Below are 25464 nucleotides of genomic sequence, written 5' to 3'. Positions count from 1 at the left end.
TCTAGAAGCGGGCCAACTGTCTCCGAGCACTTTGGGATCACGTTGCACTACTGTGGGTCTTATCCTTATCCCGTCCGAATTGGACGGACTCAATAATCCTTATCGGCTTGCACGAAGTCCTCCTTTTGGTGCGGAACGGACTCCTAACAGCGCAAGTCGAAGATCTCGGAGGCATTTCGTGAGACCCACGATAGCTCACCTATTTAAGGGCACCAACCCCAACGACATAAGGTACGCGCGATTTATTGCTTACTAGCACTCTTGCATTCGAGATTCCTAACTCACACACCAAGTACTGACTTAAGCATCGGAGCACCCACGTCGGATAAACTACCTCAGGTCCTCTAAGCTTCATTCTCTTACAGTTCGACCGTCCAACAAAGCAATCGACGTCCGAGCTGCCATATAGATAGGAGGAACCAGATCGTGCACAATCACCTGTATTTGTTTATCGCTATATTGAGTCCCATGATAACCAAGGATACTGGAGAGTATCAGTTACCCATGTAATTGGTAAACTTAGCCACATGCCGATAAATGCTCTTTCCCTCCACTACTCTCTTTACTAGGATAACTTGGAACATACAAGAACACTGAAATCTCACTTACCCAGACAAGTTTTAGCTGATAAATACTTGCCCGCATAAACATACTTACCCAGATAAAGTAAAACTAACGGAGACAGCGTTTGAATTTATTTGCTGTTTAGAAATTAAAAGCAGTTTTTGGCTGGGTTTTCTCATTTACATCTGAAGGAGAAACCTCAAGATAAGGGGTAGCATTAGTAGTAAAACTTTAAGTGCGGCCCCAACAAAATTCACAGATCTAAACAATCATAAATCACATAGGGTCATATATGATTACATTACTTCTGTCGTGATAATAGAACTAGAACAAAGACCATCCATGTTATTATCCTATATACAAGTAAAAAATATGTTCAGACAAGGAAACTTATAAAGGCTCAAAAGAATGACAAACCACCTGCTCACCCTTCCGCTACAAGAGTTTCAGACACCCTCCCCCAACACCCCAAACTGCACCATGAATGAAAGAATCAAAATTCCAGTCTCTGAATTCCTAGTACATAAAAAAAGAGCACCATGAATTCCTAGTACAAACCACCTGCTCACCCTTCCGCTACAAGAGTTTCAGACACCCTCCCCCAACACCCCAAACTGCACCATGAATGAAAGAATCAAAATTCCAGTCTCTGAATTCCTAGAACAAATCTAGTTATCTACTTCGACCAAGCAACTGCATCGATCTCTGCCTGGGCACTTCTGTATAACTCCAATCTCTTTGCAAGAGCAGCTCGCCGCTCCATGACTGCAGGGTCCTCATCCAATAATGAGGCCAACTGCTTTTGCTGTAAAAACATTTTTAGAAAGTCAACAGACCGTAACCGCAGTAACCACATGTGCTCCCAGAAGAATAAACGGTATTTGCTATTTCAGCATAAGGACAATGGGTAGTAACAGTCAGATAATAGAACCAATCTACTGGACAACAGAAGATGCAATATAAATTGATCTGTAAGGACCTGTAGCTTTTATCTACTGAGGCAAAGGGAAAGAAGACTTGCAGGATGCAGCATAGAAAGTGTGGCATATGTCTGTGTTTGTGTGCCTACATAAATAATTTACAAAAGAGACAGGTAACCTCCTCACCTCCTTTTTACCCAATTCAGTGAAGAAATGGTCAAGCAAGGACCGTTTGGATTCACGCACTTGACAATAAACAATGGACTTAGGAATGGAGTTCCGCAGGCTTGCACAGACCATATTGACATAAGACAAAACGGTTGTTCCTGTTTATATTAAAAAAGATTCATAATTGGCACTAACCCAACGGAAATGGAAATAACCTGCCAAATTTGATCAAGATAATATTCTCCCAGATTTTGATATGATGAAGCTGCCTGTACATGAGGTGTTATTTTTTTAGCATTGAATTGGGAGTTGAGACCCACTGCAACACCCATATCTCCCATTCTATTGGCACTATATATTACAGTCCAAATCAACCCCTCAAAGTTAAAGGACAGTAACCGTTAAGCCATGTTTGGACTGGGGCAAAAGTGGAAACAGAGACGCGACATGATTCACAAAATCCACTTTGCCTTTTGCTCCAAAAAAAGAAGAGGGTGGAGTCCGAAGAGTGGATTTTTAGTTGTATCTCCTGCCTGTTAGCAGGTTTTGGAATCCACAGGGTAGACTAAGCATGTCATTACTCATCCAAATGACCAGTTTAATTATATCATATCTCACTCTTTCACCAGATGGTTTGTCTCTGAACCAGGCTTTCCAGATCTTGGCTTAGACAGAACAAATTCCTGCATGAACCATTGAGATCCTGCTATACAAAAACTACTTACCTATTCTACGAAGATACGGATCATTATATCTGTCAAAAACTGAATGTGTTGGATTTCCTCCTTTCTCAATATCTTGGGGAAGCTTCCGGAAGAAATCAATTGTCAGATAACTACACTCCATGTCAACTAGTTTAAGAGTTGCCTTCTTGCTTTCTTCCCTCATTCTGTCCAGTGATTCACAAGCTGCATTCCCAACCTCCACCCTGAGAGTGGGGTACTGCCTTAGCTCCTGAGCGAAACAAGAGAGAGCAAATCCATTAAACAAATTCAAGGAGTTACAGATGAAATCATAAAGATACACTTGGATTAAAAGAAGCAGAGTAATGACTATATATATATATATGTGTGTGTGTGTATGTATGTATGGTCATTACTTGGTGTAATGGAAAAATCTCAGGCTGGCAAGACCCCCAGATAGCTGGGACCGTACCCAGTCTACCCCTCCCAAGACCCCAGATAGCTGGGACCTACATTGGGTAATGGCCTTTTAATTGAAGAGGATTGATAGACTAGACAAACAAACAAACAGAGAGGAAGATAGAGAGAGGTTTTCTTTTCTTTTCTTTTTTCTTCTTTTTTTTTTTTGGGGGGGGGGGGAGAGTTATACATATGAGATTTTGAATTTTTGAGGAAATATATTTGGATATAGTACAATAAAGACAATATGCATGCAACATACATCAACAAGCAGTACAATAAAGACAAACATATTAATATGCACCCAGCCATGCATGCAACATACACCAACAAGTGTTACGTGTACATGCTATGAATCTACCAAGAAGTTGTCCACATACCATAGATTTTGTTGATATCCCAATTTCCAATTCGTTTCAAAAATAATCATCAATTAGATAACAGATCAAACCAAATATCTATGCCAGATAAAAGAAATAGCATGTAAACATAACAACCCCTTTTCCTTTGTCAGTAAGAAGGTAATTTATAAGGCTTTATCTCAATATCTAGAAGAAGAGAAGAAACAAATCGCATCACTCTCAGAAGGTTTTATCTCAATGACCAATTTATAAGGCTTTATCTAATGGCCAATATGGAACTTTCTAATATGTAGTACTACCTCATTGATTATATCTTTCCAGTGCAAATATGAGAATTCAAAGTTAACAGTAAAAATACTCAACATGGACAACTGTGAGATGTATGCATCACTTTATTAGGTTTTCTAACTTGTTAGAACGTAAGAAGAGCATCTTGCATCTGATATTTTCATTCCTACAAAAACAAAGTACAGCTATGAAGCCATTTCCTAAATATGTCAGCAACTTTGCTCTTACAAACCCATGGTCATAAAAAACATGTAACAGGTTTTGACTTATATGCAACAGATTATCATACAAGAAGGCAATAAAATGAAGGTAGCATTTGGCATACAAGGAACTTACCGCAGTTTCATTGACTGACTTGTGAACCAGCTCCTTCAGTATAGCATGAACCTGGACTTTGTGCAAAAACAAAAATTTGCAAGGAGCAAAATATTTTAGTATTGTTGTAGAGAGTACATTTCAACAAAACACAATGTATAAGATAATTTAAATAGAGCAGACAACAGGGAGCCCCTGTACTATTATACTTCAGACACTACAGGCTATGATGTAAAAATATATGAATACTATTAACAATCCAAACTGTTCAGTTTTCAAAGCCATCTTAAATACTTTGTTTTTCCAAAAACTAAAAAAACAAACAAGTAGGATAACCAAACTCTGTTTGGATAAGCTTTTGCTTTTGAGCTTTGGTCTGTGGGAAACAAAATTGAGCCAAAAAAAGTGTTTTGAACATTTGGTAAGAATTGCTTTTGGGCTTTAAAAACACAACCAACACTTCGGTACTATTAAAAATCCAAACCATTCAACCGAACCTTTCCTAAATGGTCAGTGAACTAGGATTCTTTTCTTCAGAAAATTTGATCGGACCATTCAACCCACAATCTGGTCATGATTCCTGTCCAGGTTAACCTAAAACCCAAAAATTCTTTGAAAGCCATTCCTGGAATTCAAACAAAAGAATGTGAGAAATACTTTCTGATGGTGTCTAATAAACACAAACAGAAAAAGACAGAAAAGAGAGAAAACAAAACAAAACTAGAAAGGGAGCAAAGGTGATGCGATAAAGGTAAAATATCCACTGAAGTCATCAAACACCTAGCAAACATTTTGTTGGTTGAATTCTTCTCCTATCTTACAAAAGTTGCTCTGTAATCTAGATAATATGCTTTAGTTTTTAATTTTTACCGCATCAACAGCTGCCTCTGCAGGCCCTCTAATAGTGACCAATGATGATTCAATGAGTCGGCGGTACCCCTGTTCAGGAGCTATCAAATGAGGTTGGTACCCATCAGCCTCAGTAATTAGTTTTCTTACATTTTCCACTGAGAGATGCTTATCAAATTGCAATCGTTTTAGAGCTGCAGGAAGTTGATTGTCAAAGACATTGTAGATTTTATCACCACCAGGGCGGCTGCAGACATTATATGCATTAAAATGCAAGGTTAATCCAGACACTAAGAGGAAATAGTAAATACTATATATATATATTGGAAAAATAAGTTACATACATGCCATCAATATGCTCTTTATATATTTGATCAAAAATACGACAAATCTCCATTATCATGTATAACTTTCCCTGCATGAAATGAGGAATGAGAAAACCATAAGAAAAGTTGTATTGCGGGGGGGGGGGGGTAAGAGGCTGGAGGACTGATACACATTGCAGTAGTAGGGGTTATCAATTCTATCCCAGCCCATAATAAGACACATAATATTACATATATAGTATAACTATATTATATGTCATATAATATAAAATAACATAGATATTTAATATGGCACATTTAAAGTTATATAGGCCCAGAAGCCAGGTCCATGGAGGGCAGGGCCCAGGTTTATATTTCAGGTCCAGGGTGCAGGCCAGGCTGGGCCTTGCCCTACCCCTTATCATAGGTGCTAAAGCCCAGCCCGGTCCATGATCACCTCTACATCGCAATTTTATCAGTAGTCAACAAAACCTCCAGGACTAGGAGACCTGTAGGCCATCAACTGACCCAATAAACTAAAAGCACAAGTGGATACAAAAGAAAATTGGCAATGACTTACTCCAGCATCTGCAGCAATAGGCTTCCCAAGACGGCTCAATTCTGCTTCTAGTTCAGCAATAGTTTTATTGATAAGGGACTGGATACCTGGGATTCGGGACTTGATTACAGTTTCCAAATGCTGCAAGAAGAATCATTATATTATATTTAAATTACAATGCCGAAAAACATTAAATTGCCCAACTCAAGTAAATAAATTTTTATGTTAAGTTGCCAAAGATAACACCAAAAAGTTTTGACTAAGATTAACTGAGTTGAATTGAAGTACCAATTGACTAAATAAAACAAGTACACTCTCTCAATCTTCTCTGAAAAACAAAATCTGCTACACCTTTGATAGCATTTTTCCTAGATGCTCAGAACCCATTCTCTGAGCAAGATGTTTGTACTCTGGACTATTAGCAAAATATTCCCTCTCTCTTCGTCGAGCAGCAATCATATCAACACTCTTGTTGATATCAGCTTGAGAGCGATTAACAACACCAATCCAGGGAAACTGTAGCCGATATGCCTTGCCTTCCAGTATCTAAGGAAGGCCACAAAACATCAATCAGAATGCAGTCCTTCCAGAAAAGTTAAAATGCCCCATGTCTTACAATGAAAAGGGGGAATTAATTCAAAAATCATCACACAAATATCAGTTTAATTACTTTTGCATGTTAGACATGATAAGAATGCCTGTATATGAACTATAATATGCCTCCTGTCACATTCCTAAATCAAGGGGTGTTTGATGCTATGTAACATAATTGTGGTATGTGGAGAGGCATAGGACTGCTTATATTTTTCCTTTAGTTACTGCCCTATTGCAAGCAACGGGCACATATTCTCTCACTTACATCAACTGCATCAGTACCCTTATCCATAAGATCAATCTTGGTCAAAACACCAAATGTCCTCTCCCCTGAACGGTTGAAAATAAACAACACCAAGATTTAGAGTTAGTTGAATGTTCAAATTCAATTTCAATTGCTACCATCCTGTTAGCCAATAATATATAATGGAACAAAGAATTCTTAAAATTTACAACTTAAAAGTACAAAGAAATTGGTATTCCTAAAAGAAGCTGCAAATACCACCTTGGTATTACTTTAATGTCTCAAACCTTGCAACAAATGCAATGAGGTGAAGTAAGCAAGAGAATCAGTCAAAACAGAAGTAAAAGTTTGTGCCTTTCTTCTTTTTCCTGGAAAAGACATCTGTGCACATTTTAGTAACAGGCTTACCTTTAGGATCTACTTCACGAGAGATCTTGATTGCATCAGAGGTGGCAAGGTCTTGATTGGCAGGTGATATTGCCAATATTATACAGTTTGGCTGCAAGGTAAAGGAAAAAGTTTCAATAAATAATACCTTTGAGCAATGTTTTAAAAACCGACCCAGAGGCCGAACTGTTTTTGCCTCCGGGTTGCGGGTCACCAGTTCGACCATCCAGGTCAAACGGGTCAGACCATGCCACACACACACACATATATATAGGTATGTTTAAACCTGTATTTTATCAATAAAAAATGTATAATTACCTTTTAGATGTAAAATATGTATATATAAATGTTATTTTATGTTTAATTTACATTTTTTAATTCAGTTTGAATTTTTTATTTGTAAAAAATGCTAAAAATATGCATATATATATATGTGTGTGTGTAGGTATGTATAGAGATCTATTTTATTAATAAATAATGTATAATTATGACCTACATATAATATATGTATTATTTAATATTTGCTGTATGCTTTTTAATTCAGTTTTTAATTTTTTATTGGGTAAAATACAAAAACCTCCCCTGTAGTTTAATTTTAACAAATACCTCCCCTGAACTTTTGAAAAAATCAACAGAAACCTCCCTTCGATCACTAATCCAAACAGAAAACATTAGACCAATACATCGGTTTTTTTCAAATACCCATTCTACCCTCTCATCGATCTATTTCTCTCATAATCTCCCATTCTTGATGAAAAAATCAACAGAAACCTCCCTTCCGTCACTAATCCGGACGGAAAACATTAGACCAATACATCAGTTTTTTTCAAATACCCATTCTACCCTCTCGTCGATCTCTTTCTCTCATAATCTCCCATTCTTGAACTCCATTAACTAGGAAGTAGGAACCTTGTTTAAAACTCCATCGACCGAAGAAGAGAGGAACCCTGGAAGAACATTTATCATCTTCTCCTCTTTCAATCTTTCGTTCTTAAAACACCATCGACTCAAGAAAAGGTAGCAACCACCGTTGACTCTTTCGGCCCTGAAACTTACTCCAGTCAGGAAGGGAAACAACATTTGACCACTGGAAATTGTCTGGTGGAGAAGTGAGGCAACGTTTCTGGTTTATGCACATGAAACACAGATAAAATTTGAACTTTAGCTATAGATTAGAAGGTGAACTGTTGCAGGTGATTGTTCTTCACCGGAAGGTTGGCTGAGAAGTGTGTTAATCAACTTAAAGGCCGCCTAATCTTTTAATCACATCTTGGATTTACAATACTAGTTTTCTAGCGGAAATGCCAAATGATGAATTCTTGGGTTTGATTGCATATCAGAAATAAAACTGACTGTTACACTGTTCAACTTTTCCCCCTGTTTTGCTTTTGGGTTTTATGTATTTATGGACACTTCTGAATGCATTTTTTTCTCATTTTGGGTCATACCAAATGTCATTTATTGAATCTCTGGTTTGGTTTTTGTCGGCTTCAATGAATTTTTGCTTTTATTATTTCTGTGTTTTTGGATTCGATGAAGCATAACTCTATTTGGTCCCAAATTTCTTATCGGTTGGCTGCTGGTTACTCAACTTACAAGCTACCAATGATGTTAGTAACACCTTCAAAAGAAAACATTAACAAATTACAGCACAGAAGAGGAATTGATTTCTTGTCCTTGAGAGCCTTGGTTATTTTTCCATGCGATACTGGTGAGAATACTCACACCTATTTATGAAATGCAATCCTCATAGCAAGAGAAACGGAAAAAAAAAAAGCTCTGGTGAAAAATTCCTCGAGGGGGGAACTAGATATTGCAGACAATGAAGAACAGTTTCCGGTAAAGAACAGTGGCTAGTGAAGAACGGTTTCTAGAAAATGGGAAATATTCTTAGGCGAATGGAATATTTTGAATGATGGTGCCATGCAAGTGTTTAGTGGTGTTAGGGTTTAAACTCTATTCTTTTTCTATGAAAAAAGGCTCATAAAATCGCAAGAGTGATGTTAACCGAATGAAAGCATTTTTAGAATTTTAATATATTTTCAATGGTGCCCTGACAATTAGTTAGGGGTAATTTTGTAACTTTATACGTTTTCCGTCTGGATTAGTGACGGAAGGAAGGTTTCTGTTGATTTTTTCAAAAGTTTAGGGGAGGTATTTGTTAAAATTAAACTACAGGGGAGGTTTTTGTATTTTACCCTTTTCTATTTGTAAAAAATATCAAAAATTGCAATTGAAGGCCAAAAAAAGGGTTTTTTTTCATGAAATTGGTGGGGCAAGGATCCATAGGCACCTTGGGGCACATAGACCTCGAAAAGTTACCCAAAATCAAGAAAGAAAAAAAAAAGATCACCCCAATTGGACATCCAAGCACAAAGTTATTGCCTTTAGAAATTTGCACATACATTGAGTGTGCAACCCGTGACTTGGTAATCGGGTCGAATGAGTCAATGGTTCAATCACCCAGGTCGAGCGATTTTTTACCAAATCAACGGTTTTTAAGCAAATGATGGATTTTAGAGAAACTGGGCATAGAATCAAGGCTGGGTGATGATTCGAATGGTTCAACCAGTTAGGTCAACGGTGGGTTGAAAACACTGCCCTTGAGGCCTTGATATATGCACATTGAGATGAGAGAGAGATATTTTGGGTTGCATCCCATCCAATGGAAGGTGTAAGAAATTTTATTTAAATCTATGAAAGCTCATCTAGATATTGTCCCTACTGAGAATTACAAGCTCAAAAGTTCTATAATTTAAGACCTCATCACTAATTTGACCATTATGCTCTTGTAACATAGACACCCTTTTTAAATAATAGCATCTTGAGATAAACAATAAATGTGCATTGAAAACAAGTAATTATGTCTTTAAAGTAATATACAGGCATTAGTCTAATCTGTCAAGAGGTGTGAGACATTCTAAAAGTTCCGTGGTTTCAGGAATTTCAAATTGAAATTACCTTTTCAATATAGGAGCGAACCATATTTTCAATGTCTTGCACAATACTTTCCGGTTGACCCTCTGTCAATATAGTAAATTATTAAGTGCCATTTAAAAGAAAGTAAAAATACATGAGAAGAAAAAACAGAAAACCTTCAGTACTGGCTGACAGGTCAGAACAATGATAGACTACTTACCAACAGCTACTTTTGTAAGTCCAGGAAGATCAATCAGAGTCAAGTTTACAACTGTCAAGGGACAAAAAATAATCATGATAAACTAGGAAAAATCATAACGGGGCTGTATATTGACACATAAGGACTTGACAATTATAAAGGGACTGATAAATAATCCTAAAAGATAGTTTTTGTTTGGCATTGATTTTCAAATTAAAAGGTCAGTAATCCACAGTGAAATGCATAAAAAAAATGTTAATAGTTAAAAGCTTCAAAGAACAGGTCAATTTTTTTATGGATGTAAGATCAACAACTTGCCCTAGTAAAAATCTGGATCTCATTTTAGATATCTGAGAAGATAGAAATGAGTTGAAAAATGATGGCATTCGTTCAAAATTAGTACAAGAACTTCTCACTTTTCCAAGAAAAGTATTTAAAACATAAGCTTGATACATCTCCAAATGTATTGAAGAAAGGTCAAAACTGCCCTAGCAGAAACATTTAGATGCCTACCATAATCATAATTTCATAATATCATACCTTGCAAAAAACCAAAAACACAAATTGTCATCCATGAAAAGAACAAATTCATAGTTGTTCAAATAAAACAAGAAGGTCCACACAATCCATTTAGAATTTTAAGCAGAGATGAATGGAATCAGTAAGTAAATCCATATTAGAATTGTTTATGAAAGATTTTTTTTTTTTTTGGTGAAAGAATTACTTTGTGCTACCATATCTATTTTCTTCTTTGGGAAGATCTGTCTCACATAGGATGTGATTGTAGGAAATGGGGCGAAGCTTTAGTTCTCCCTTTTGGTTGTAATCTCTTCAATCTAATTGTTAGTGGTGTTAGTGAAGGGGTATTTCAGTCTTTGTACTTGTTGAGAATGCTGATGTGTACTGTTATATTAGTTCGAGTGCCTCTTACTTAAAGAAGGGCACTCAAGTCTTTTCCAATAAGTTAATAATATAATAACAGGTCTGACCGAATCAAGGGATTAACTTTTTTCCCTAATTCGAACCAGCCTTTCTCTCTTTTCTCTCTTCTCTCTTTTCTTCTTTCCTCTCCTACTTCTTGCTGTCTACTTTACTCTACAGTCAACGAACAAGACAAAATTCTATGGCAGGTCAAACTTCAACATGGTATCAGAGCTAGGTTCACCAAATCAGACTTGCTAGAATTCTGCCTTCTGCGCATTCGAATTAGGGTTTCACTTGGGGTTCTCAGTTGTGAGTTGGAGACTGGGAAAAGGGCTGAAAAGGAGTGATCGCCCTCTTCCCTAGGAGGTCTCTATGCCTCCGATTGTGTCGTTGGTGATTGGTTGCTGTGGTTTCTAAGCCCTAGTTAGGGCTGGTACGTGTGGTGCAATGGTGTCTCAGCCCTTCATATGGTTGGCCTTCAGGCGATGAGGTAAAGTTTTTTTATAAATTTTTTTTGTTATGGAATACATGAGAGGTGTAGTACAGTTCGCATGATGGGTTTTCAGATTGCAGTATGCTAGGGTTTATGCTAGGGTTTATTCTGGTTTGTGTGTGATTCGAATGGCAATAGTGTCTACTGAATGGTGAAGCTTCCTATAGTTGTGGATTAATGTTGGTGGTGTTACAAGTGTGGTTTTCAGCTTTTGATATCGCTGAAATCAGTGTGTAGACCTCGGTGAGTAGGGGTTGTGGTGTTGTAGGTTTCAGCATTTAATACTGCTGAAATCAGTGTACAGATTTCGGTGAGTAGGGTTTGTGGTGTTGCAGTTCTCAGCTGTTGAAATCAGTGTGCAGATTTCGGTGAAGTGTCTGTGTGTAGTGTGCAGTGTGTAGTGCTCCTAATTCAGTGCTCAGAATTAAGGGAGTTCGGCAATGGCAGATAACAGTGATAGTAAACCTAGTGTCATGATATCTACTGACTACCTGAATGTCCAAATGACCTCCATTAAACTGAATGGAGATAATTATGTCCCTTGGGCCAAGTCTGTAGAGGTTTTTTTGAAGGCGAAGAAGAAAGTGAAGCATATAAGAGAGGAGAAACCCCCCGCTAATTCTCAGGAGTATGAAGACTGGGAACAGGAAGATGCATAGATCATTACATGGTTGTGGAATAGTATGGAACCCAAAATCAGTGTGAACTTCATGTTTCTTGACACAGCCAAAGAGGTGTGGGATCATGCTAAGAAACTGTATTCAGGTCAGGATAATACCACTAGGGTATATCAACTGTATCAGGAATACTTCAATCTGCAACAGGGAAATCAGAGCCTTGAGGAGTACTATGCCAATGTGAGGAATATCCGTAATGAGTTAAATGTCTATCATCCTCTCACTTCAGATGTCAAAGTTCAACAGCAACAGCGAGAGCAGCTTGATGTGACACGGTTTCTGGTGGGGCTGAAGTCTGAGTATGAACCAGTACGAGCCCAGATACTAGGGGGATCTGCTCTTCCATCTTTAGAGGAGGTGTTTGCTCGTCTTCGGAGAGCTTCCATTGGATCTATGGACTCTAATGTCTCCGATAAATCAGCATTTGCAGTGTCAAGAGGCCGAGGTGGCAGAAGTGGGACTCGAGGAACCCAGCCTGGCAGGAGTGGTAGTGGTGGATCTACACATATCCGTGGTGGTGGTCGTACTGGAGGCAGAGATTCAGGGGGAGCTCGTGGTAGAGGACGTGGCTCGGGTCCACGGAAGTGTACTCACTGTGGTTTGGATGGACATACCATTAACTACTGCTATGACTTACATGGTCCTCCCTCGACGTGGGCCAACCATGCCATGACTAGTGACACCAGTTTCAGCTCTACACAGGAGAAACGGTCAGCTGACCTGATGCCTTCTACTCCCTCAGATGGTCCAGGCAAGGAGATGGTGAGTGTTCCTCGTGATGAGTATGAGAGGTTTGTTCAATCCAAGTCGCAACAGAACACAGCTTCCTTTGCACACTCAGGTATGGCTTGTTTGGCATCCACACCCAACCCCTGGATTATTGACTCTGGAGCCTCCGATCACATGACGGGAACTCCAAGTGTGTTTTCATCTCTCACTCATTGCTCAACATCACAATCTGTTACCCTTGCTAATGGCTCCACGTCATCTATCTGTGGTGTTGGTAATGTTGACCTAGACCCTGTATCCCTATCCTCTGTTTTATATGTACCTAAGCTTCCATTTAATCTTATGTCTGTTAGTAAGCTGACCAAGTCCCTTAAGTGCTCCATCACTTTTTACCCTTCTATGTGTGTTTTTCAGGATCTCAAGACGGGGATGAAGATTGGTGGAGGGCATGAAGCCGGTGGACTGTATTATCTTGATGGTGGTGGACGAACGTCAACGGCTCTTCAGTCATCCATTTCTCCTCTCCAGTGGCACTATAGATTTGGTCATCCTTCGCTGAAAGTGTTGCAGTCCTTAGTCCCTTCATTGAGTCAACTTTCTGTTTTAGATTGTGAGTCTTGTCAATTTGGGAAACACCATCGTGTTCCCTTTCGTTCTAGGGTCGATAACCGTGTGTCGAGTCTTTTTTCTTTAATTCATTCAGATGTTTGGGGTCCTTATAAAGTGATGTCATATAATGGATACGGATATTTTGTTATTTTTGTTGATGACTGTTCAAGAATGACGTGGCTCTATTTAATGAAAGAAAGAAGTGAATTATTTTCCATCTTCCAGAAATTTTATGCTGAGATCCGCAATCAATTTGGTGTTCACATCAAAATTTTCCGTTCTGATAATGGTCGTGAATACTTGTCTTCATCTTTTCGAGAATACTTGGACCAACATGGCATTATACACCAAACTTCATGTACCTATACTCCGTAACAAAATGGGGTTGCTGAGAGAAAGAACCGCCATCTTGTAGAAACGGCACGCTCCCTCATGCACCACATGAATGTTCCCAAAACTTTTTGGAGCGATGCAATGCTCACCTCTTGTTTCTTAATTAATCGGATGCCCACGTCTATCCTTGATGGTCGTTCTCCTTTTAGTGTCTTATTCCCCAACATGTCTCCGTTTCCGCTTTCTCCTCGGGTATTTGGGTGTGTCTGCTTCGTTCATAATCTGAGTCCCGGGACTGACAAGTTAGATGCACGTTCCGTGAAGTGTATCTTCCTTGGTTATTACCGAACTCAGAAAGGGTACAAGTGTTATCATCCTAGTTCTCGTCGTTCCTTGGTATGTGCTGATGTTACATTCTTCGAGTCTACTCCGTTCTTCGTGGGGTCCGGTGCTGCTGCTTCCCCCACATCACCACCTCCTCTTCCTCTTCCTGTGGCTGATCCACCTCCTCTGGTTCCAGTCATGCCTACGTCCTTGCCTCCGGTGCCACCATTGGTTGACCGTCCACCCATCCGTCACGTGTATACACATCGCCCACGTGTACCGGCTGCAGCTCCTCCAGCTTCATCACCGTCGTTAGATCCAGCTCCAGCTCCGACACCAGCCTCCGACCTAGATCTTCCTGTTGCCTTACGGAAAGGTAAGCGTACTTGCACCCTTCACCCTATTTCCAATTTTGTTTCACTTACCCACCTCTCCGCTTCCCATCGCCAGTTCATATCTTTATTATCCTCCGTGGTTGTTCCTAAGGATGTCCAGGAAGCCCTTACCTCTCCAGAGTGGTGCCGTGCTATGGAAGAAGAGCTCTCTGCTTTGCATCATAATCACACTTGGGATCTCACCGCTCTTCCTCCTGGGAAGCAGGCTGTCGGTTGTAAGTGGGTGTATAGTGTTAAGTACTTGCCAGATGGTCGTGTTAAGCGCTTGAAGGCGCGGCTGGTTGCCAAAGGGTACTCCCAAACCTATGGCATTGACTACACGGAGACGTTCTCCCCGGTTGCTAAGATAGGGTCAGTTCGTGTCGTCATCTCTCTTGCAGCTATGTCTGATTGGCCTCTCCATCAGCTCGATATCAAAAATGCCTTTTTGCATGGGGATTTGCTCGAGGAGGTCAACATGGAGCAACCACCCGGGTTTGTTGCTCAGGAGGAGGATGGTAAGGTATGCAGACTTAAGAAGGCTATTTATGGACTTAAACAGTCCCCTCGAGCATGGTTTGGTAGGTTCAGTGAGGTGGTCAAGAAGTTTGGTATGAAACAGTGCCAAGTTGATCACTCTGTCTACAGTCTTGACTCTTCGGCAGGTAAAATAATATTGGTGGTGTATGTGGATGATATCGTTGTGACTGGGAATGATAAAATGGGCATTGACAGATTGAAAGCATTCCTACAAGAACACTTTCAGACAAAGGACCTTGGCAAGTTGAAATACTTTTTGGGCATAGAGGTAGCACGATCTAAGCATGGCATTAATTTGTGCCAGAGGAAATATGTGCTTGATTTACTGGAAGAAACATGATTGTTGGGTACCAAACCGGCTGAGACACCTATGGAAACAAATACGAGGCTGAGCAGTGATATAGGTGAAGTGTTTGAAGAGCCTGGCAGATACCGATGACTTGTAGGCAAACTAAACTATCTAACCATTACTCGGCCAGATATTTCATTTGCGGTTAGTGTGGTGAGTCAGTTCATGCAGAAACCTTTGGTCCCACATTGGAATGCAGTGCTAAGGATTGTGAGGTATCTGAAAGGAGCTCCTGGTCGTGGTTTGCTGTACAGAAGTGGTGGAAAACTGGTAGTAGAAGGATACACCGATGCTGATTGGGCAGGTTCTATGTCTGATAAACGATCTACCACAGGCTATTGCACCTTTCTGGGGGGTAACCTGGTAACATGGAAAAGTAAGAAGCAAACAGTTGTGGCAAGAAGCAGTGCAGAAGCAGAATATAGGGCCATGGCACATACTGCTTGTGAACTAGTGTGGCTGAGGAACCTTCTACAGGAGATAGGATATGACATCAGTACTCCAATGAAGCTCTATTGTGACAATCAGGCAGCGGTTCATATCTCTTCCAATCCAGTGTTTCATGAAAGAACCAAGCACATCGAAGTTGACTGTCATTTTGTGAGAGAGAAGGTGCTGAATGGGGTGATAGAAACTGCATATGTTAGTACGGGAAACCAGTGGGCAGACTTGTTTACAAAAGGCTTGAGTCGGGGGAGAGTGGACTACATATGTAACAAGCTGGGATTATATGATATATACTCACCAGCTTGAGGGGGAGTGTTAGTGGTGTTAGTGAAGGGGTATTTCAGTCTTTGTACTTGTTGAGAATGCTGATGTGTACTGTTATATTAGTTCGAGTGCCTCTTACTTAAAGAAGGGCACTCAAGTCTTTTCCAATAAGTTAATAATATAATAACAGGTCTGGCCGAATCAAGGGATTAACTTTTTTCCCTAATTCGAACCAGCCTTTCTCTCTTTTCTCTCTTCTCTCTTTTCTTCTTTCCTCTCCTACTTCTTGCTGTCTACTTTACTCTACAGTCAACGAACAAGACAGAATTCTATGGCAGGTCAAACTTCAACACTAATAATTTAATTGTATTCTGATTTTGGCAGCAAAGATAGACAGTGTGACCATCTTCAAGAAACTAGGGATTGTGGCCCCAGAAAGAAAGAAAAGAAGAAGAAAAGGAGAAAGGGAGAAAACCCATGTCTCACCATTAGGAGAATAGATACTGAGATGGATAGGAACACTGGAGACCTGTTTGCTGCGCCCTGTTTCTCTATCTGTCTCATCTGAGATCTCCTTCCTTACAGCAGCTACATGAAGATCATTAATAGTACATATGAGGCAAAAAGATAATAGATGGTAAAACAAAGATGTTACATGCACTAGAGAAAGATATAGTATTACCAAAACAGAAACTAGTACTATGAAACACTTAGGCTATGTTTGGTTTGAAGGAAAATGTAGGGAAAGGAAGGGAAAGGTAGGGAGACCTTTACAAATCTTGTATTGGTTTTCCTGTCTTTCCCTTCCGTACCCTACCTTTTCCTTCAAGCCAAACATAGCCTTAAGTCAGAAATTGAAAATATTAGCTATTGGCTACACAAATAAGAATGTTTAAAAGGCAAAAATATGAATGCACTACTTTGCTTCCAAAAAAAAAATAACAATTACCAAAATCAGTGAACCTCTTTCTTGAGAGGTGAAGGAACTCTGCATACTCTCTTCCTTCATCTATTTTATGAAGCTGTAAGACAAGGGGACGCCGAGTAACAATTCCTGCATAAAGTTTTGTTTGTATCATTTCTCTAGCATTTAAGAGACCAAAGAAAAAGTGTATATGAAAATGAAGAAGTTGCAAAAGGACTGAGAAAATTAACTCACTAATTGTAAATGAAGTGATACATGATAAAAGTAAAGTAATAGGACAACAAATTACCAGATCCACGGGGCAAGAAGTCCTTTCCAACAATGCTCTCCAACACTGAAGACTTACCAGAGCTCTAGAGAATGTTACAGAAGCATAAGAAGAAAGTAAATATATAAAGGGCAGCCCAGTGCATGAGGCTAGGCTCCCACCAATGCGGGGTTTGGGGAGGGACAGATGCAAGGGGTTTGGTAGAAAGAATAGCTTTATTATGTGCCATTAATTAGTAGTATACGGGAAAATTACAACAACCATCCTTCCTGAATACTAGTTTTAACAGTGTAATTGTGAGAAGACAACCACACATCTTTGGTACATGACTATAAATACCTTAAGTTGCACTTCCATTATTCCATATTAGGAAAAAATAAAACCACTTCGCATTTAGCATTCGGTTCAAGTGAACAGAGAATTTGAAAAAAAAAAAAAAAACCTAGATGTGTTGGCCATGGAACAGAATGGAATATGACAGATATACAACAGGTGAGGTTAACATCCGACTCCAAAATATCAGAACAAACTATTCCTCAAATTTCATCTTTCAGGGCTTACCATGTTACCACTTACTACAAAGTTTTACAAGTGATATCTACTTTACAGGAACTAGAGCAAAAATTACCTTCAAGAGGATCGAATTTGAATTATGCGATTATGTCTCTACACAGGGTCATAGGACTAGTAACCAGGGATTCGTTAACCTAAGGACGCAACTTCAAAAAGTTAAGGGCATGACCTTGTAAACATAGTTCAAATTTGATCCTCTTGCGGATACAACAAACACACTGCAGTTACCAAAACCTATAATTCCGCCACGTGATACAGTCAAGATATTCAATACAAAAGTTATCGATAAATTAGAACTCAATAAAAACATGCAACCTGAATCAGTGCAAACCATGAACTCAACAAATTGAAGTATTTGAGAATATAAAAGAAGAAAGCTTAACGTTCGGCTAGATTCCGCATAAGAAAACAAGAATATTCAAACGAACAAAACAATGCATCTAACCCAGATAGATCCTTCAATATCGACGAAAATAAAATCAACCGACAGATACTTTAAAATGAGACTAGAGAGAGGGGGGTCGAGCTGACCTGTCCTCCGACGACAGCGATTGCCGGCAACGAATCCCATAAAGTCGGCAATGCACTCTCTTCACCATGGTCTCCCAGAGCCGTACAAGCCCTCTGCAACTTGTTCACCAAAGAGATCAAATTGTCCATGTTCTCCCCTCGTTCTCAGAAAACAAAAACGAAAAAAAAGAATGGGAAAAACGAATTTGAAAAGGAATTTTATCAGGGAAAATGGCAATAGAGGAGATTGTGGCGCTTCGGCCGGATAAAAAGAAGGGGGAGATCAGGAGAATAAGCTTGAAGAATGCATTTGGCTAACAACCCGAGTTCTTTATATTTTCAAGTTTGATTGAAATCGTGTATTATTTATTTTGATGAAGCGTTTGGGTTTTGTATCAGGACTCAGGAGTCGGGAGGCAACGGGCAACGAGCAACGATGATGTCTGACCACCCCCACGTTTCCAATCATTTCGAATCCTAGTACTAAACACTGAGCTCACAACGTCAGCTTCGTAAACTAAGGGCCCACGTATTGGAATGACGTGGTCTTGGCCCACTGTCCGCACCGTTCGAACCGGAGACGGCTGACTCGGTGTTTTGCCTTTTTGGCGGGAGGATCTTGACAGACTTGAGTTCGTGTTTTGACTTTAACTATAACTTTCCTTATTTTCTTTTCCTCGTCCTTTTTTTAGGCTATGTTTGTTACGAAGGAAAAGGTAAGGAAAAGGAGTTACTTATGTAAATGAATTAATTAATTCAATTAAATTAATTGAATTAAGGTAATTATTGATTCAAAGAGAAAGCAACGTGCTAACATTTTTTGTTTTCCTAAAAGTAAGCAACGTGTGCTTACCCATGAAGGAATTGAATTACTATTTCCTAAAAACGTGGGTAGTTGAATTTGAATTCTATTTCCTATAAAAATGGGAAAATGGGCAATTGAATTGAAATTCTATTTCCTGTAAAAATGGGATGACACGTGTCTAATTGGGAGGGGGCTTTGGAGACAACGCCCTTAGAGCAGTAAGGGGTAACCTTTGGTTTGACTGAACCGAACCCATTAAACATGGAGGAACTAGCCCGTTCTGTTGTTGCAGAACACTAGAAAACAGCCGACCACCTCTACATCAACCATATCCTCAACTGCTTGTCTAATGAACTGTATAATGTCTACTCTTCCTACAATTATGCCTATGAAATTTGGAATGCTTTGGCCAATAAGTGTGCTCTAGAAAATGCTGGAAATAAGAAATATGTAATTGCCAACTTCCTGCACTTCACCATAAAAGAAGACATGGACGTGTCTGCCCAAATAATTGAATTTCAAGTTCTTATGGGGGAACTAGCAAAAGAAGGCATGATACTGCTAGATGAATTCATTACTGGTTCTCTCATAGAGAAACTACCACATACATGGAATCGGAGGTGTAAAGTGGATCGGCACGGCCCACGCAAAGTGCGGGCTGTCACGGGTTGTGTTGCCCTTCCCGCAGGCCAGGCTAGCCCGTGGGCCAAGCCTTGGCCCAAGTCGAGCCATGGACCGAGCCAAAGCTATTTTTTCCTATTTATTTAAAAAAATTGAAGAAAACTTAAAATTTTAATTTTATATGAATTTTGATGTATACAATTGTTTATATATACAATAATTAAATAAATTAGTATAATAAAATTTAAAAAATGTTTATTTTATTAATTTATTATATATTATATATTATTATATTATTATAATTTATATAATATATTATATATAAATATATAAAATATATAAGTATTATGTATATATATATATAGCAGCACGACCTGCTTGATTGTGTCATGTCGTGTCGGCTTTTGGACTTCAAACCCCAGGCCCAGCATGGCGCAGCGATCATACTAGGCTTGGCATGACCCATGGACTGTCGTGTCGTACCGTGTCGAGCCGGTCCAAAATTGTGCCGAGCCGCGGGATTTACACCTCTACATGGAATGATTTCAAGACTAGTATGAAGCATAAGAGGAATGACACTACTTTGGACCAAGTAGTGGTCCGAATTAAGATAGAAGAAAAAAACAGAAAGAATGATGAGGATCAGTTTTCCAAAACCAATCTGGTTGAGGAAAAGGCTACAAAATTCAAAAGGAATCTAAATGTGAAAAATGATCAAAAATTCAAGAAGCAACAAAAGAAAGAAAATTGCTATGTATGTGGCAAACCCAGACATTACAAGGATTGTCAGTACCGAAAGAAGGACTCTAAGAAACCAAAGGTCAATTTAATTCAGGATGTAATCGCAGCCATGGTAACTGAGGCAAACTTAGTTGACAAGTCGAAGGAGCGGGTACTGGACACTGGTGCTACCAAGCACGTATGTGGGGACAGTAGCTCCATCTATGAGTATAAAACACAGTCTAAGGGAGATAAAGTCTTCATGGAAAACTCACAAACTTCGAAAGTCATCAGCAAAGGAAAGGTGCTCTTGAAAATGACTTCAGGGAAAATTCTAATGCTAAATGATGTGCTACATGTGCCAGAGATCCGATGAAACTTAGTATCGGGAGCACTCCTCAACAAAGTAGGACTGAAGTTCACTTTTGAAGAAGACAAGGGTGTGTTAATTAAAAATAATGTTTTTATTGGAAAATGATATAATGCTAGAGGATTGTTACTGAATATTTCTAATATTAACTGTCATCAAGCTAGAGGAGGAAAAAGATAGTACATAACATTTACAGATGATGCAAAAGTAGTTCTACTTAGATCAAAAGATGAGGTTGATCAAACTTTTGTAAACTACAAAATTGAAATAAAAAACTAGTTAAGAAAGAAAATTAAAAGAGTTAGAACAGATAGAGGGACTGAATATGATGGACAAACCATTAGAAATTCTTTGAATAAAATAGAATCATACTTGAAACCATAGCTCCCTATCAACCTGAATCTAATGGAGTTGCAGAAAGACTTAACAGAACACTAAAAGAAATGATGAATGGATTGCTAATTAGTTCAGGTGCACATCTGAATTTGTGGGGGGAATAAATCCTAACGTCTTGTCACTTATATAATAGAATACCACCGAATAAGAAAGAACAAATAATTTTTGAACTTTGGCATAATAGAAAACCTAGTTTGAACTACCTAAAAGTTTGGGGCTGCCTAGAAAAGGTTGGAATACCTGAACCTAAAAGAAAGAAATTAGGACTGAAAACTTGTGACTGTGTGTTCAATGGATATGCACAAAATAATGCAGCTTATCGGTTCCTTGTGATTAAAACAATTGATAATGTTGTAGAAAACAACACAATAATAGAGTTCTGAGATGCAGGGTTCTTTCAACATATCTTTCCTTGGAGAAAAGAAACAATAAATGGGGAATCTTCCCAAATCCAAAACAGAAACCAAGAACATTTAAGTGCTCAAGGAATCAGTACTTCTCTTAGTCAAGACAAATCCGATTCTAGGAATCAAGAACTAGACCTAAGGAGAAGTAAAAGACAAAGGAAATAAACAAACTTGGGTGACGGAATGTTCACATTTCTAGTGAACAAGGACCCAATAACTTATCAAGAAGTCGTAACTTCACCTAAAGCAGTATTTTGGAAAAAAACCATAAAGAGTGAGATAGATTCTTTAGTCACTAATCACACTTGGGAACTTGTAGATCTCCCAACTAGAACTAAGGCACTAGATGTAAATGGATTTTTAAGAAAAAATTATAACCATATGGTACAATAGATAAATTCAAAACTAGATTAGTTGCTAAAAGGTTTAGAGAAAAGAAAGATGTAGGCTTCTTTGGCACCTACTCCCCGGTTGCGAGGTTAACTACAATTATAGTTTTGTTTGCTATAGCATCCATTTACAAACTAGTATTTCATCAAATGGATGTGAAAACAACTTTCTTAAATAGGGAATTAGAAGAAGAAATATATATTAAGCAACCTGAAGGCTTCATATTGCCAGGACAAGAAAATAAAGTATGTAAACTAATTAAGTCTCTGTGTAGCTTAAAATAAGCTTCCAAACAATGGCATGAAAAATTTGATAATGTGTTACTAACTAATGGATACTACAAAAATGATTCTAATAGATACATCTATGGCAACTTTGAAAATGATAAAGGAGTCATGATTTGTTTATATGTTGATAATATGCTAATAATGAGAACAAGTCTAGAGGTAGTAAAAGAAACAAAACAATTTCTAATGTCCAAATTTGATACCAAAGACTTGGGTGAGGCTGATGTAATCTTGGGGAATAAAATTCATAAACAACAAGAAAATTTTATTCTCTCCCAATCACACTATGTAGAAAGTATTCTTAGGAAATTTAGACACTATGATTGTAATCCGGTTAAAACACCTATTGACTATAGTATTCACTTAAGAAAACATGTAAGAGAACCTATTTCACAAAAATAGTATGCAAGTATAATTGGATCTATATCTTACTTAATGAATTGCATAAGACCAAACATAGCTATAGTTATGGGAAAATTAAGTCAACATACTCATAATCTCGAAAATGAACATTAGGAAGCTCTAGTAAAATTATTAAAATATTAAAAAAGAACTGTAAATTTTGGTTTACACTACTCAGGTTTTCCTCCCATTTTAGAAGGCTTTACTGATGCAAATTGGATTTCAAATTTAAAGTATAGTACTTTCACCAGTGGATATGTGTTTACTCTAGGTGGATGAACAGTATCGTGGAAATTGGTAAAGCAGTCATGTAATACAAGTTCAACAATGGAGGCCGAGTTTATTGTACTAGAATCGGCAGGGTCCAAGGCAGAGTGGACAAGGAACTTACTGGCAAATATACTACTTTGGTTACGGCTGATTCCATCCATATCTCTCCATTGTGATAGCCAAGTAGCAATAGCCAGAGCTAAGAACTAGACGTACAATGGTAAAAGAAGGCACATTCGCTTAAGGCATAACCTGGTAAAACAATACTATGATGAAGGTACAATTGCTTTGGACTTTGTAAGGTTTGAAAAGAATCTTGCAGATTCATTAACCAAACCAGAGACTTCTAAAGTGGTTTATGAGGCATCAGTAAGAATGGGGTTTGATGGAGGGTGATTTGACCCGACCTCCTAAGAAGGCGACACGTGGACATGACTCAACATAAGTAACAGCTCAGCATGACAGCATGGCTACAACTGAGTAACGAACTTGTTAAAGTCCTCGCAGGTCAACTCGCCACGGAACAAGCTCGCTATAGCGCGAGCTCAAGGATCCCAGTATGCTGAAAGGGAACACTCCAAGCTAAGTCTATCCCAGCTCACGAGCTGGGATAATCAGCTCGCTCCAATACTTAGGCAAGGGGGCCGCCTCAAAGGCAACCTCAGGCAGAGTCACCTCGGAATATCTCCAGGAGCTCGCTATAAGGCAGCTCGCTATGGGATAGCTCGCTACAAAGGCAGTTCGCTATTGAGCGACGCGACATTTTCAGGAAGCTTCTTATCTGACAAGTTCGTACCCGTCAGAATGCACCACGTCTCCTGACTGACGACGTAGTCCCTGCCAGCCCAGCGAACTGCATCCACGTCTCTCGACAGGAGGCGGTGTGCCTGTCCTTTCCGGGTTGTGTCTCTCATTTGATTGGGAAGTATTCTGCAACGGTTACCTGCGCGGCCCTAGCAAATAATGGCTGCGACAGAGGGCCAGTGGTGGTTACGCCCGATTTGACAAGAACATTTGTATTTAAAGGCCCCGGTTTCCAAGGGGTGAGGGTAATTGAACTGATCTAGCGCTATCTGCACTCTTAGCTCTCTTTGCATTTCTTACAGCTCTTTCAGAGTTCTAACTTAAGCATCGGAGTATTCCCACCGGGCGAGCTCTCCGGGAATCCTTCACCTTCCTCTTCTCAGGTACCATCCGTCGCCAGCTAGGAGTGTCCGGGTCGCGCTGCATCAGGGTTGAAGCCTGTTACAAAGTCATTAGTGATGGACACCCAACCTATGTGAAAGGAGATCACTGGAATTAGGTTGAATGGGTAAAACGAGTCACTAGATGACTTAGGAAAGCATTATCATTTGTGTCCCATTTCAAATGCCGAGGTAAGATAGTGCTCACTGTAGTTTGAGGAGGTTGAGCATGAAGCTCTTAATCAATTAAGAATAGTGTGTGCAGTGCATGCTAATAACTGACCTAAGTGAGTGTTAAGTGTGGCCGCTTCTAAGAGAGATCTAGGGCTGACTCTCTAAAGCACTCGTGATTCCAAGAGGGGAACAAGGCTGAAATGTTCCAAAACAAAAGAACAACTAAAGAACTTGTGAGTTGAATTGGTTGGCCAGTTAGTTAGTTGCAACAAAGAGGAAAGGTTGAAGGAGTCTGACTCCACCCGTACTCTATGACATAGCCTATCATACCTAAGTGTTGATTGAAGTCCACAAGACATCATCATGAATACTTTTTTCACTGTGATGCTCAGATTGTTCATTTTGAATCTTGGAGGGGATTTTCGGAGGGAGATTCAAAATTTCAATACTCTCTCTCCTCCCTCTCTTGTTTTTGTCTTTTCCTCTTCCCACTCTTAAGTGCATGGGAAGACTCATTGTCCCACATTGCTTAGGAAAGGAGTGGAAGTAGAGTATATCTATAGTTTTGCTCTCTCTATGGGTAGGGACCCATAGGAGGAGAGCACTATAGATATTCCATGCATGTAAGGGGGGTTAGGGGTGCTTTTCAACATGCGCGTCAAGCCGAGCCGGGTTAGGGCGAGGGCGTGTGTACATGTACGTGTACGCGTGATACACCAAATCGCTTTTGCTTTTTAACCGGATTTGAATTTCAAATTAAATGTTTTTGTGTCTACTCGAGCAGGTGTTTGTTCAAATTTTTTAAAATGTTTTCTCTTTCTCTTTCCGTGTCTCTTCCTCTTTGTGCCTTTTCGAACAGGTGCACTATTTTGAAGAGGCTTCTGTTTGAAAGGATACCTCTGTGTGTTGGACAACCCAGTTTTCACACATCAACATTTTCGACAGTCTTCTTCTTTTGTCTTCACTATAAAATTTGAGCATTATCCTTTTGTGGTTCGCGGAGGTCTGATAAGTGAGTGCACGCCTACCATTAGCTTGTGGGCTGTTTTATCTTGGCGACCAATTTGCGATCACCCAGTTGCACTGTAAGGGGCAAATGCGATTTTAAGGAGAGTGACCAAGTGGCACGATTCCGCCCTCATTCTCTCTACAATTTCTCAGTTTCGAGATTCTGCAACATCACACTCCTGCAAGTTCCGGTTTAAAAAGTGATTACCGATAAATTCCATCTGCCTTCTTTAATATTTTACAACACAACATGATCTGTATTTGCACATTTCACCC

General features: G+C 39.2%; 1 protein-coding gene and 1 long non-coding RNA gene across 4 annotated transcripts in view; one reads left to right on the top strand and one right to left on the bottom strand.

The window, feature by feature from the left end:
- Positions 1-4944, top strand: part of LOC148804479 (uncharacterized) — a 35908-nt gene extending 30964 nt beyond the window's left edge. Inside the window, exons 2-3 of one of the 2 annotated variants that reach the window (XR_016081017.1) lie at positions 4641-4721; positions 4809-4944. This is a non-coding gene — a long non-coding RNA (uncharacterized LOC148804479). Of the gene's footprint in view, positions 1-4640; positions 4722-4800 lie in introns of both variants that reach the window. The other variant, XR_016081016.1, reaches the window with a different exon arrangement.
- LOC104604798 (dynamin-related protein 5A-like) lies at positions 830-18611 on the bottom strand. Of its 2 annotated transcripts, XM_010269336.3 has the most exons (16): positions 18176-18611; positions 17093-17156; positions 16828-16932; positions 16365-16466; positions 9837-9887; positions 9659-9720; positions 6719-6809; positions 6332-6396; positions 5824-6018; positions 5494-5613; positions 4953-5023; positions 4630-4855; positions 3781-3831; positions 2378-2606; positions 1671-1810; positions 830-1369 (listed from the first exon to the last, which is right to left on the bottom strand). In XM_010269336.3, the coding sequence occupies exons 1-16, from the start codon at positions 18302-18304 to the stop codon at positions 1241-1243; spliced, it is 1830 nt and encodes a 609-aa protein (XP_010267638.1). In that variant the 5' UTR covers positions 18305-18611; the 3' UTR covers positions 830-1240. The 2 variants fall into 2 exon arrangements, with proteins under 2 accessions (XP_010267638.1, XP_088752225.1); XM_088896099.1 differs by lacking the exon at positions 17093-17156.
- Positions 18612-25464: the final 6853 nt, after the last annotated feature.

The sequence above is a fragment of the Nelumbo nucifera genome, chromosome 1, assembly GCF_055504915.1.
Source record: "Nelumbo nucifera cultivar China Antique chromosome 1, China Antique-T2T, whole genome shotgun sequence".
NCBI classification, from domain to species: Eukaryota; Viridiplantae; Streptophyta; class Magnoliopsida; order Proteales; family Nelumbonaceae; genus Nelumbo; species Nelumbo nucifera.
This window is presented reverse-complemented; position numbering and strand designations above follow the sequence as displayed.

Excerpts from the sequence above, each read along its gene's own strand:
- LOC104604798 (XM_010269336.3), bottom strand. The coding sequence starts at position 18,304 with ATGGACAATTTGATCTCTTTGGTGAACAAGTTGCAGAGGGCTTGTACG. Across the intron at positions 6,810-9,658 it reads TTCGCTCCTATATTGAAAAG|CCAAACTGTATAATATTGGC; the intron begins GTAATTTCAATT and ends TTTACCTTGCAG. Across the intron at positions 5,614-5,823 it reads TAGGAAAAATGCTATCAAAG|CATTTGGAAACTGTAATCAA; the intron begins GTGTAGCAGATT and ends TTCTTCTTGCAG.